The sequence below is a fragment of the Salvelinus alpinus genome, chromosome 22 (assembly GCF_045679555.1).
Source record: "Salvelinus alpinus chromosome 22, SLU_Salpinus.1, whole genome shotgun sequence".
NCBI classification, from domain to species: domain Eukaryota; kingdom Metazoa; phylum Chordata; class Actinopteri; order Salmoniformes; family Salmonidae; genus Salvelinus; species Salvelinus alpinus.
The window spans coordinates 50,848,638-50,862,542 of NC_092107.1; the positions used below are offsets into that span (position 1 = coordinate 50,848,638).

Consider the following 13,905-nt stretch of genomic DNA (forward strand, 5'->3'; position numbering starts at 1 on the left):
ATCCAATGCTTTTTTCTCTTCTTTACATTATGATTCATTTATCATTTAAACCTAACCAACATTATGATTCATTTATCATTTAAAACCTTACCAACATTATGATTCATTTATCATTTAAAACCTAACCAACATTATGATTCATTTATCATTTAAAACCTAACCAACATTATGATTCATTTATCAGTTAAAACCTAACCAACATTATGATCCATTTATCATTTAAAACCTAACCAACATTATGATTCATTTATCATTTAAACCTAACCAACATTCCTGGCCATTGAGTCCTCTAGTGGCCTGTGTTGGCATTGGCAGCGCCATTGAGGACTTCCACCATTTTGATTTAGTCAACTGGCCGGAACTTTAAAACTTCACTTGCTGATCCCACCTGATGACCCGGTTGGAGTCGTGACAACCGGGTCATCAAGAACATGAACTAGTTCCAAGATAGAGATGGCCTCAACAGTACTGCACATGCTCACAGAGGACATCATGACGATACGGAGATGTCTATCCAAGTCTATGGTCCTGGCTGGCCTCAACGGTACTGCACATGCTCACAAACGACATCATGACGATACAGAGATGTCTATCCAAGTCTATGGTCCTGGCTGGCCTCAACGGTACTGCACATGCTCACAAACGACATCATGACGATACAGAGATGTCTATCCAAGTCTATGGTCCTGGCTGGCCTCAACGGTACTGCACATGCTCACAAACGACATCATGACGATACAGAGATGTCTATCCAAGTCTATGGTCCTGGCCCGTCATTTTATGAATTACTACATCCCCCCCAAAATAAATGACAAGCTCCTAGACTCCCACGCATAGGCTACTTTCTGTCACTGACACTAAATAATATAAAATCTAAATAATCATTTATATCAAACTGAAACCAAATAAAAACGAGTAAATCAAGTCTGCCAACTAACAAACTAAACAGATTAAAAAACGGATAGAAATAAAAACTAATATTAAATCACAAAACTATGACAACCTTGAAATCCCCCCCGAGGCATGTCGTTCTATGTTCATCTGGGATTTAGTTCTAATTTGTATTTTTCCCTACCTGGCAACACTCACCTGGCAACAATCACTACCTACCTGGCAACAATCACTACCTGGCTTTAGTTTCTGATTGAAGGTTTTAAATATTTAGTTTATTAGCAGCGTGTGACAGTAACGGGAGAGATAACGAGGGTGGTGCCGCAGCAGGAGTACCGACGAGGAGATAACGAGGGTGGTGCCGCAGCAACAGTACCGACGAGGAGATAACGAGGGTGGTGCTGCAGCAGGAGTACCGACGAGGAGATAACGAGGGTGGTGCCGCAGCAGGAGTACCGACGAGGAGATAACGAGGGTGGTGCCGCAGCAGGAGTACCGACGAGGAGATAACGAGGGTGGTGCTGCAGCAGGAGTACCGACGAGGAGATAACGAGGGTGGTGCTGCAGCAACAGTACCGACGAGGAGATAACGAGGGTGGTGCTGCAGCAGGAGTACCGACGAGGAGATAACGAGGGTGGTGTCGCAGCAGGAGTACCGACGAGGAGATAACGAGGGTGGTGCTGCAGCAACAGTATCGACGAGGAGATAACGAGGGTGGTGCTGCAGCAGGAGTACCGACGAGGAGATAACGAGGGTGGTGCCGCAGCAGGAGTACCGACGAGGAGATAACGAGGGTGGTGCCGCAGCAGGAGTACCGACGAGGAGATAACGAGGGTGGTGCTGCAGCAACAGTACCGACGAGGAGATAACGAGGATGGTGCTGCAGCAACAGTACCGACGAGGAGATAACGAGGGTGGTGCTGCAGCAGTAGTACCGACGAGGAGATAACGAGGGTGGTGCTGCAGCAGGAGTACTGACGAGGAGATAACGAGGGTGGTGCTGCAGCAGGAGTACTGACGAGGAGATAACGAGGGTGGTGCTGCAGCAGGAGTACCGACGAGGAGATAACGAGGGTGGTGCTGCAGCAACAGTACCGACGAGGAGATAACGAGGATGGTGCTGCAGCAACAGTACCGACGAGGAGATAACGAGGGTGGTGCTGCAGCAGTAGTACCGACGAGGAGATAACGAGGATGGTGCTGCAGCAACAGTACCGACGAGGAGATAACGAGGGTGGTGCTGCAGCAGTAGTACCGACGAGGAGATAACGAGGGTGGTGCTGCAGCAGGAGTACTGACGAGGAGATAACGAGGGTGGTGCTGCAGCAACAGTACCGACGAGGAGATAACGAGGATAGTGCTGCAGCAACAGTACCGACGAGGAGATAACGAGGGTGGTGCTGCAGCAGTAGTACCGACGAGGAGATAACGAGGGTGGTGCTGCAGCAGGAGTACTGACGAGGAGATAACGAGGGTGGTGCTGCAGCAGTAGTACCGACGAGGAGATAACGAGGATAGTGCTGCAGCAACAGTACCGACGAGGAGATAACGAGGGTGGTGCTGCAGCAGGAGTACCGACGAGGAGATAACGAGGGTGGTGCCGCAGCAGTAGTACCGACGGGGAGATAACGAGGATGGTGCTGCAGCAACAGTACCGACGAGGAGATAACGAGGGTGGTGCTGCAGCAGGAGTACCGACGAGGAGATAACGAGGGTGGTGTCGCAGCAGGAGTACCGACGAGGAGATAACGAGGGTGGTGCCGCAGCAGGAGTACCGACGAGGAGATAACGAGGGTGGTGCTGCAGCAACAGTATCGACGAGGAGATAACGAGGGTGGTGCTGCAGCAGGAGTACCGACGAGGAGATAACGAGGGTGGTGCCGCAGCAGGAGTACCGACGAGGAGATAACGAGGGTGGTGCCGCAGCAGGAGTACCGACGAGGAGATAACGAGGGTGGTGCTGCAGCAACAGTACCGACGAGGAGATAACGAGGATAGTGCTGCAGCAACAGTACCGACGAGGAGATAACGAGGGTGGTGCTGCAGCAGTAGTACCGACGAGGAGATAACGAGGGTGGTGCTGCAGCAGGAGTACTGACGAGGAGATAACGAGGGTGGTGCTGCAGCAGGAGTACCGACGAGGAGATAACGAGGGTGGTGCTGCAGCAACAGTACCGACGAGGAGATAACGAGGATAGTGCTGCAGCAACAGTACCGACGAGGAGATAACGAGGGTGGTGCTGCAGCAGTAGTACCGACGAGGAGATAACGAGGATAGTGCTGCAGCAACAGTACCGACGAGGAGATAACGAGGGTGGTGCTGCAGCAGTAGTACCGACGAGGAGATAACGAGGGTGGTGCTGCAGCAGGAGTACTGACGAGGAGATAACGAGGGTGGTGCTGCAGCAGGAGTACTGACGAGGAGATAACGAGGGTGGTGCTGCAGCAGGAGTACCGACGAGGAGATAACGAGGGTGGTGCTGCAGCAACAGTACCGACGAGGAGATAACGAGGATAGTGCTGCAGCAACAGTACCGACGAGGAGATAACGAGGGTGGTGCTGCAGCAGTAGTACCGACGAGGAGATAACGAGGGTGGTGCTGCAGCAACAGTACCGCCGAGGAGATAACGAGGGTGGTACTGCAGCAGGAGTACCGACGAGGAGATAACGAGGGTGGTGCCGCAGCAGGAGTACCGACGAGGAGATAACGAGGGTGGTGCTGCAGCAACAGTACCGGCGAGGAGATAACGAGGGTGGTGCTGCAGCAGGAGTACCGACGAGGAGATAACGAGGGTGGTGCCGCAGCAGGAGTACCGACGAGGAGATAACGAGGGTGGTGCTGCAGCAACAGTACCGACGAGGAGATAACGAGGATAGTGCTGCAGCAACAGTACCGACGAGGAGATAACGAGGGTGGTGCTGCAGCAGTAGTACCGACGAGGAGATAACGAGGGTGGTGCTGCAGCAGGAGTACTGACGAGGAGATAACGAGGGTGGTGCTGCAGCAGTAGTACCGACGAGGAGATAACGAGGATAGTGCTGCAGCAACAGTACCGACGAGGAGATAACGAGGGTGGTGCTGCAGCAGGAGTACCGACGAGGAGATAACGAGGGTGGTGCCGCAGCAGTAGTACCGACGGGGAGATAACGAGGATGGTGCTGCAGCAGTAGTACCGACGAGGAGATAACGAGGGTGGTGCTGCAGCAGGAGTACCGACGGGGAGATAACGAGGGTGGTGCTGCAGCAGGAGTACTGACGAGGAGATAACGAGGGTGGTGCTGCAGCAGGAGTACTGACGAGGAGATAACGAGGGTGGTGCTGCAGCAGTAGTACCGACGGGGAGATAACGAGGGTGGTGCTGCAGCAGGAGTACTGACGAGGAGATAACGAGGGTGGTGCTGCAGCAGTAGTACTGACGAGGAGATAACGAGGGTGGTGCTGCAGCAGTAGTACTGACGAGGAGATAACGAGGGTGGTGCTGCAGCAGTGGTCCTGACGAGGAGAGGAGAGGCTGGTTGATTTGATTGAGGATCTGTAAATGTTTTGTTCCAGCTCTAGCTGCAGCAGTAGTAATGTTTTGTTCCAGCTCTAGCTGCAGCAGTAGTAATGTTTTGTTCCATCTCTAGCTGCAGCAGTATTAATGTTTTGTTCCAGCTCTAGCTGCACCAGTAGTAATGTTTTGTTCCAGCTCTAGCTGCAGCAGTATTAATGTTTTGGTCCAGCTCTAGCTGCAGCAGTAGTAATGTTTTGTTCCAGCTCTAGCTGCAGCAGTAGTAATGTTTTGTTCCAGTTCTAGCTGCAGCAGGATTAATGTTTTGTTCCAGCTCTAGCTGCAGCAGTATTAATGTTTTGTTCCAGCTCTAGCTGCAGCAGTAGTAATGTTTTGTTCCAGCTCTAGCTGCAGCAGTAGTAATGTTTTGTTCCAGCTCTAGCTGCAGCAGTAGTAATGTTTTGTTCCAGCTCTAGCTGCAGCAGTAGTAATGTTTTGTTCCAGCTCTAGCTGCAGCAGTATTAATGTTTTGTTCCAGCTCTAGCTGCACCAGTAGTAATGTTTTGTTCCAGCTCTAGCTGCAGCAGTATTAATGTTTTGGTCCAGCTCTAGCTGCAGCAGTAGTAATGTTTTGTTCCAGCTCTAGCTGCAGCAGTAGTAATGTTTTGTTCCAGTTCTAGCTGCAGCAGGATTAATGTTTTGTTCCAGCTCTAGCTGCAGCAGTATTAATGTTTTGTTCCAGCTCTAGCTGCAGCAGTAGTAATGTTTTGTTCCAGCTCTAGCTGCAGCAGTAGTAATGTTTTGTTCCAGTTCTAGCTGCAGCAGGATTAATGTTTTGTTCCAGCTCTAGCTGCAGCAGTATTAATGTTTTGTTCCAGCTCTAGCTGCAGCAGTAGTAATGTTTTGTTCCAGCTCTAGCTGCAGCAGTAGTAATGTTTTGTTCCAGCTCTAGCTGCAGCAGTAGTAATGTTTTGTTCCAGCTCTAGCTGCAGCAGTAGTAATGTTTTGTTCCAGCTCTAGCTGCAGCAGTATTAATGTTTTGTTCCAGCTCTAGCTGCAGCAGTAGTAATGTTTTGTTCCAGCTCTAGCTGCAGCAGTATTAATGTTTTGGTCCAGCTCTAGCTGCAGCAGTAGTAATGTTTTGTTCCAGCTCTAGCTGCAGCAGTAGTAATGTTTTGTTCCAGTTCTAGCTGCAGCAGGATTAATGTTTTGTTCCAGCTCTAGCTGCAGCAGTATTAATGTTTTGTTCCAGCTCTAGCTGCAGCAGTAGTAATGTTTTGTTCCAGCTCTAGCTGCAGCAGTATTCATGTTTTGTTCCAGCTCTAGCTGCAGCAGTAATGTTTTGTTCCAGCTCTAGCAGTATTAATGTTTTGTTCCAGCTCTAGCTGCAGCAGTATTAATGTTTTGTTCCAGCTCTAGCTGCAGCACTATTCATGTTTTGTTCCAGCTCTAGCTGCAGCAGTATTCATGTTTTGTTCCAGCTCTAGCTGCAGCAGTATTAATGTTTTGTTCCAGCTCTAGCTGCAGCAGTATTCATGTTTTGTTCCAGCTCTAGCTGCAGCAGAGCCGGAGGACTTGTGAGTTTCTCTGAACTTCAATGGCATTATGTTGAAGGCTGGGAGCCATGCTGGCTCAGATATGAGCCACAACCACCACACGCCTCCACATCTAGCACAACACTCTCCTCTCATCTTCCCTCCTCTCCTCCAGTCACACAGAGGACATTAGTGTCCCTCTAACTGTGGAACAGCTCAGTGTTCCAGTGCATCAAGGTCCTATGCTGTTGTTTTGTCTTCCATACTTAGGTAACACTGATAACAGGCTTTATCTGTCTACAATACTGCCCAGTACTAGGACTAGGCTTTATCTGTCTACAATACTGCCCAGTACCAGGACCAGGACCAGGCTTTATCTGTCCACAATACTGCCCAGTACTAGGACCAGGACCAGGCTTTAGCTGTGTACAATACTGCCCAGTACTAGGACCAGGATTTATCTGTCTACAATACTGCCCAGTACTAGGACCAGGCTTTATCTGTCTACAATACTGCCCAGTACTAGGACCAGGCTTTAGCTGTCTACAATACTGCCCAGTACCAGGACCAGGCTTTAGCTGTCTACAATACTGCCCAGTACCAGGACCAGGCTTTAGCTGTCTACAATACTGCCCAGTACTAGGACCAGGCTTTAGCTGTCTACAATACTGCCCAGTACTAGGACCAGGCTTTAGCTGTCTACAATACTGCCCAGTACTAGGACGAGGCTTTATCTGTCTACAATACTACCCAGTACTAGGACCAGGCTTTAGCTGTCTACAATACTGCCCAGTACCAGGACCAGGACCAGGCTTTAGCTGTCTACAATACTGCCCAGTACTAGGACCAGGCTTTAGCTGTCTACAATACTGCCCAGTACTAGGACCAGGCTTTAGCTGTCTACAATACTGCCCAGTACTAGGACCAGGACCAGGCTTTAGCTGTCTACAATACTGCCCAGTACTAGGACCAGGACCAGGCTTTATCTGTCTACAATACTGCCCAGTACTAGGACTAGGACCAGGCTTTAGCTGTCTACAATACTGCCCAGTACTAGGACCAGGCTTTAGCTGTCTACAATACTGCCCAGTACTAGGACCAGGCTTTAGCTGTCTACAATACTGCCCAGTACTAGGACCAGGCTTTATCTGTCTACAATACTGCCCAGTACTAGGACCAGGCTTTATCTGTCTACAATACTGCCCAGTACTAGGACCAGGCTTTATCTGTCTACAATACTGCCCAGTACTAGGACCAGGCTTTATCTGTCTACAATACTGCCCAGTACTAGGACCAGGCTTTATCTGTCTACAATACTGCCCAGTACTAGGACCAGGCTTTATCTGTCTACAATACTGCCCAGTACTAGGACCAGGACCAGGCTTTATCTGTCTACAATACTGCCCAGTACTAGGACCAGGACTAGGCGTTATCTGTCTACAATACTGCCCAGTACTAGGACCAGGACCAGGCTTTATCTGTCTACAATACTGCCCAGGACCAGGACCAGGCTTTATCTGTCTACAATACTGCCCAGTACCAGGACCAGGACCAGGCTTTATCTGTCTACAATACTGCCCAGTACTAGGACTAGGACCAGGCTTTATCTGTCTACAATACTGCCCAGTACTAGGACTAGGACCAGGCTTTATCTGTCTACAATACTGCCCAGTACTAGGACTAGGACCAGGCTTTATCTGTCTACAATACTGCCCAGTACTAGGACCAGGCTTTAGCTGTCTACAATACTGCCCAGTACTAGGACCAGGCTTTAGCTGTCTACAATACTGCCCAGTACTTGGACCAGGACCAGGCTTTATCTGTCTACAATACTGCCCAGTACTTGGAGGACCAGGCTTTATCTGTCTACAATACTGCCCAGTACCAGGACCAGGCTTTAGCTGTCTACAATACTGCCCAGTACTAGGACCAGGACCAGGCTGTATCTGTCTACAATACTGCCCAGTACTAGGACCAGGCTTTAGCTGTCTACAATACTGCCCAGTACTCGGACCAGGACCAGGCTTTATCTGTCTACAATACTGCCCAGTACTAGGACCAGGCTTTATCTGTCTACAATACTGCCCAGTACTAGGACCAGGCTTTATCTGTCCACAATACTGCCCAGTACTAGGACTAGGACCAGGCTTTATCTGTCTACAATACTGCCCAGTACTAGGACCAGGACCAGGCTTTAGCTGTCTACAATACTGCCCAGTACTAGGACCAGGCTTTAGCTGTCTACAATACTGCCCAGTACTAGGACCAGGACCAGGCTTTAGCTGTCTACAATACTGCCCAGGACTAGGACCAGGACCAGGCTTTATCTGTCTACAATACTGCCCAGTACTAGGACCAGGACCAGGCTTTAGCTGTCTACAATACTGCTCAGTACTAGGACCAGGCTTTAACTGTCCACAATACTGCCCAGTACTAGGACCAGGCTTTATCTGTCTACAATACTGCCCAGTACTAGGACCAGGCTTTATCTGTCTACAATACTGCCCAGCACTAGGACCAGGACCAGGCTTTAGCTGTCTACAATACTGCTCAGTACTAGGACCAGGCTTTAACTGTCCACAATACTGCCCAGTACTAGGACCAGGCTTTATCTGTCTACAATACTGACCAGTACTAGGACCAGGCTTTATCTGTCTACAATACTGCCCAGTACTAGGACCAGGCTTTATCTGTCTACAATACTGCCCAGTACTAGGACCAGGCTTTATCTGTCTACAATACTGCCCAGTACTAGGACCAGGCTTTAGCTCTCTACAATATTGCTCAGTACTAGGACCAGGACCAGGCTTTAGCTGTCTACAATACTGCCCAGTACTAGGACTAGGACCAGGCTTTATCTGTCTACAATACTGCCCAGTACTAGGACCAGGACCAGTCTTTAGCTGTCTACAATACTGCCCAGTACTAGGACCAGGACCAGGCTTTATCTGTCTACAATACTGCCCAGTACTAGGACCAGGCTTTATCTGTCTACAATACTGCCCAGTACTAGGACCAGGCTTTATCTGTCTACAATACTGCCCAATACTAGGACCAGGACCAGTCTTTAGCTGTCTACAATACTGCCCAGTACTAGGACCAGGCTTTATCTGTCTACAATACTGCCCAGTACTAGGACCAGGGTCTATCTGTCTACAATACTGCCCAGTACTAGGACTAGGCTTTAGCTGTCTACAATACTGCCCAGTACTAGGACCAGGCTTTAGCTGTCTACAATACTGCCCAGTACTAGGACCAGGCTTTATCTGTCTACAATACTGCCCAGTACTAGGACCAGGACCAGGCTTTATCTGTCTACAATACTGCCCAGTACTAGGACTAGGACCAGGCTTTATCTGTCCACAATACTGCCCAGTACTAGGACCAGGACCAGGCTTTATCTGTCCACAATACTGCCCAGTACTAGGACCAGGCTTTATCTATCTACAATACTGCCCATTACTAGGACTAGGACCAGGCTTTATCTGTCCACAATACTGCCCAGTACTAGGACCAGGCTTTATCTGTCTACAATACTGCCCATTACTAGGACTAGGACCAGGCTTTATCTGTCCACAATACTGCCCAGTACTAGGACTTGGACCAGGCTTTATCTGTCTACAATACTGCCCAGTACTAGGACCAGGACCAGGCTTTATCTGTCTACAATACTGCCCAGTACTAGGACCAGGCTTTATCTGTCTACAATACTGTCCAGTACTAGGACCAGGCTTTAGCTGTCTACAATACTGCCCAGTACTAGGACCAGGACCAGTCTTTAGCTGTCTACAATACTGCCCAGTACTAGGACCAGGACCAGGCTTTATCTGTCTACAATACTGCCCAGTACTAGGACCAGGCTTTAGCTGTCTACAATACTGCCCAGTACTAGGACCAGGCTTTATCTGTCTACAATACTGCCCAATACTAGGACCAGGACCAGTCTTTAGCTGTCTACAATACTGCCCAGTACTAGGACCAGGCTTTATCTGTCTACAATACTGCCCAGTACTAGGACCAGGCTTTATCTGTCTACAATACTGCCCAGTACTAGGACTAGGACCAGGCTCTATCTGTCTACAATACTGCCCAGTACTAGGACTAGGCTTTAGCTGTCTACAATACTGCCCAGTACTAGGACCAGGCTTTAGCTGTCTACAATACTGCCCAGTACTAGGACCAGGCTTTATCTGTCTACAATACTGCCCAGTACTAGGACCAGGACCAGGCTTTATCTGTCTACAATACTGCCCAGTACTAGGACCAGGACCAGGCTTTATCTGTCCACAATACTGCCCAGTACTAGGACCAGGCTTTATCTATCTACAATACTGCCCATTACTAGGACTAGGACCAGGCTTTATCTGTCCACAATACTGCCCAGTACTAGGACCAGGCTTTATCTGTCTACAATACTGCCCATTACTAGGACTAGGACCAGGCTTTATCTGTCCACAATACTGCCCAGTACTAGGACTTGGACCAGGCTTTATCTGTCTACAATACTGCCCAGTACTAGGACCAGGACCAGGCTTTATCTGTCTACAATACTGCCCAGTACTAGGACCAGGCTTTATCTGTCTACAATACTGCCCAGTACTAGGACCAGGCTTTAGCTGTCTACAATACTGCCCAGTACTAGGACTTGGACCAGGCTTTATCTGTCTACAATACCGCCCAGTACTAGGACCAGGACCAGGCTTTATCTGTCCACAATACTGCCCAGTACTAGGACCAGGCTTTATCTGTCCACAATACTGCCCATTACTAGGACTAGGACCAGGCTTTATCTGTCTACAATACTGCCCAGTACTAGGACCAGGCTTTATCTGTCTACAATACTGCCCAGTACTAGGACCAGGACCAGGCTTTATCTGTCTACAATACTGCCCAGTACCAGGACCAGGCTTTATCTGTCTACAATACTGCCCAGTACTAGGACCAGGCTTTATCTGTCTACAATACTGCCCAGTACTAGGACCAGGCTTTAGCTGTCTACAATACTGCCCAGTACTAGGACTAGGACCAGGCTTTATCTGTCTACAATACTGCCCAGTACTAGGACCAGGACCAGGCTTTATCTGTCTACAATACTGCCCAGTACTAGTACTAGGACCAGGCTTTAGCTGTCCACAATACTGCCCATTACTAGGACCAGGCTTTATCTGTCTACAATACTGCCCAGTACTAGGACCAGGCTTTATCTGTCTACAATACTGCCCAGTACTAGGACCAGGACCAGGCTTTAGCTGTCTACAATACTGCCCAGTACTAGGACTAGGACCAGGCTTTATCTGTCTACAATACTGCCCAGTACTAGGACTAGGACCAGGCTTTATCTGTCTACAATACTGCCCAGTACTAGGACTAGGACCAGGCTTTATCTGTCTACAATACTGCCCAGTACTAGGACCAGGACCAGTCTTTAGCTGTCTACAATACTGCCCAGTACTAGGACCAGGACCAGGCTTTATCTGTCTACAATACTGCCCAGTACTAGGACCAGGCTTTAGCTGTCTACAATACTGCCCAGTACTAGGACCAGGCTTTAGCTGTCTACAATACTGCCCAGTACTAGGACCAGGCTTTATCTGTCTACAATACTGCCCAGTACTAGGACTAGGCTTTAGCTGTCTACAATACTGCCCAGTACTAGGACCAGGCTTTAGCTGTCTACAATACTGCCCAGTACTAGGACCAGGCTTTATCTGTCTACAATACTGCCCAGTACTAGGACCAGGACCAGGCTTTATCTGTCCACAATACTGCCCAGTACTAGGACCAGGCTTTATCTATCTACAATACTGCCCAGTACTAGGACCAGGACCAGGCTTTATCTGTCCACAATACTGCCCAGTACTAGGACCAGGACCAGGCTTTATCTGTCCACAATACTGCCCAGTACTAGGACCAGGCTTTATCTGTCCACAATACTGCCCATTACTAGGACTAGGACCAGGCTTTATCTGTCTACAATACTGCCCAGTACTAGGACCAGGCTTTATCTGTCTACAATACTGCCCAGTACTAGGACCAGGCTTTATCTGTCTACAATACTGCCCAGTACTAGGACCAGGACCAGGCTTTATCTGTCTACAATACTGCCCAGTACTAGGACTAGGACCAGGCTTTATCTGTCCACAATACTGCCCAGTACTAGGACTTGGACCAGGCTTTATCTGTCTACAATACTGCCCAGTACTAGGACCAGGACCAGGCTTTAGCTGTCTACAATACTGCCCAGGACTAGGACTGCACTTCCATTCTCAACGATTCTCCCTAAAGTGTGCACTCGTTCACTACCCCTCATGGACTTATGTAGTGTAACCTTGGTTACCTTGGTTAGAGTGAGTTTACAGTTCTACCCGGATTTCTGAGGGCGGAGTGGGCAAGTGCACACTTGGTTGAGAGGGGTATAGGGTATGAAATAGTGTTTTAGTCTGGGTCTCACCCTCTGGTTCAGGTCGCGATCCCAGGGAGGTGACCTGGAAGGGGCGGTAGGGTTTCCCCTCGGAGACAGGAAGCTCCACACTCTCCTCTGATGACACGGTAACGTCCGGCTGAGACTCTGAGATGGACGACAGGAACTGGTCCATGTCTGCCCTCTGCTCCTGAAGCAACTCATCTAGAGGACAGGAGGAGAAGAGGAGGAGAGGAGGAGGAGAGGAGGAGGAGAGGAAGTGAGGAGAGGAGGAGGAGGAGAGGAGGAGGAGAGGAAGTGACGAGAGGAAGTGAGGAGAGGAAGTGAGGAGAGGAAGTGAGGAGAGGAAGTGAGGAGAGGAGGAGGAGGAGAGGAGGAGGAGAGGAAGTGAGGACAGGAGGAGAAGAGGAGAGGAGGAGGAGAGGAAGTGAGGACAGGAGGAGAAGAGGAGAGGAGGAGGAGAGGAAGTGAGGAGAGGAGGAGGAGGAGAGGAAGTGAGGAGAGGAGGAGGAGAGGAAGTGAGGAAAGGAGGAGAAGAAAGGAGGAGGAGGAGGAGAGATCATGGAATCGTTTTATTTGTCACTTTGTAAAGAACAGGTGAATTGCTTACTTACGGGCCCTTCACAACAATTTAAAAAATAATATTATAGAAAAATGAATAACACTAGAAATAAGTCCACAATGAGTAACGATAACTTTTATACATGGGGTCCCAGTACAGAGGTGATGTGCAGGGGCATGAGGTAGTTGAGGTAGATATGTACATATAGGTAGGGATAAAGTTACTGTTTATTATCTATCCTGTTGCCTAGTAACAATAGGGTATGTGAGGAGTCAAAATAGTTCGTGCAAAAAGGGTCAATGCAGATAGTTAAATAGTTAGACCGGGTAGCTATTGAACTAACTATTGAACTATTTAGCAGTTTTATGTCTTGGGGGTAGAAGCTGTTCAGGGTCCTGTTGGTTCCAGATTTGGTGCATCGGTACCGCCTGCCATGAGATAGCAGAGAGAACAGTTCATGACTTTGTTGACTGGAGTCTTTGACAATCTTTAGGGCCTTCCTCTGACACCGCCTGGTATAGAGGTTCTGGATGGCAGGCTACCCTCTGTAGCGCCTTTGTGGTCGGATGCCGAGCAGCTGCCATACCAAGCGGTGATGCAGCCAGTCAAGATGCTCTCGATGGTGCAGAATTGATTGAGGATCTGTAAAACTAGAACATGTATCCTCCTCCTGACGGGTAAGAGGCGTTGCTGTGTTGGTGTGTGTGTGTGTGGACCATATTAATTCCATAGTGATGTGGACCCCCGAGGAACGTGACGCTCTCGACCCGCTCTACTGCAGCCTTGTTGATGTGGATGGGGGCGTGTGCGGCCTTCATTTTCCTGTAGATCAGGAAATCTTTTGTCCTTTTGTCTTTTGCAGACATTGAGGGAGAGGTTGTTGTCCTGGCACTACACTGTCAGGTCTCTGACCTCCTCCCTATAGGCCGTCTCATCGTCATCGGTGATCAGGCCTACCACTGTTGCGTCGTCAGCAAACTTAATGATGGTTTTGGCCTCGCAG

The 13,905-nt window shown here is 49.2% G+C and overlaps 1 protein-coding gene across 16 annotated transcripts in view; it reads right to left on the reverse strand.

The window, feature by feature from the left end:
* The window catches only part of aplp2 (amyloid beta (A4) precursor-like protein 2), a 140,709-nt gene that overhangs the window by 18,509 nt on the left and 108,295 nt on the right, over positions 1-13,905 (reverse strand). For all 16 annotated transcript variants that reach the window (XM_071360298.1, XM_071360297.1, XM_071360284.1 and 13 more), the window contains one exon: positions 12,371-12,544. In XM_071360298.1, the coding sequence (XP_071216399.1) occupies positions 12,371-12,544 (174 nt within the window). The remainder of the gene's footprint in view (positions 1-12,370; positions 12,545-13,905) is intronic.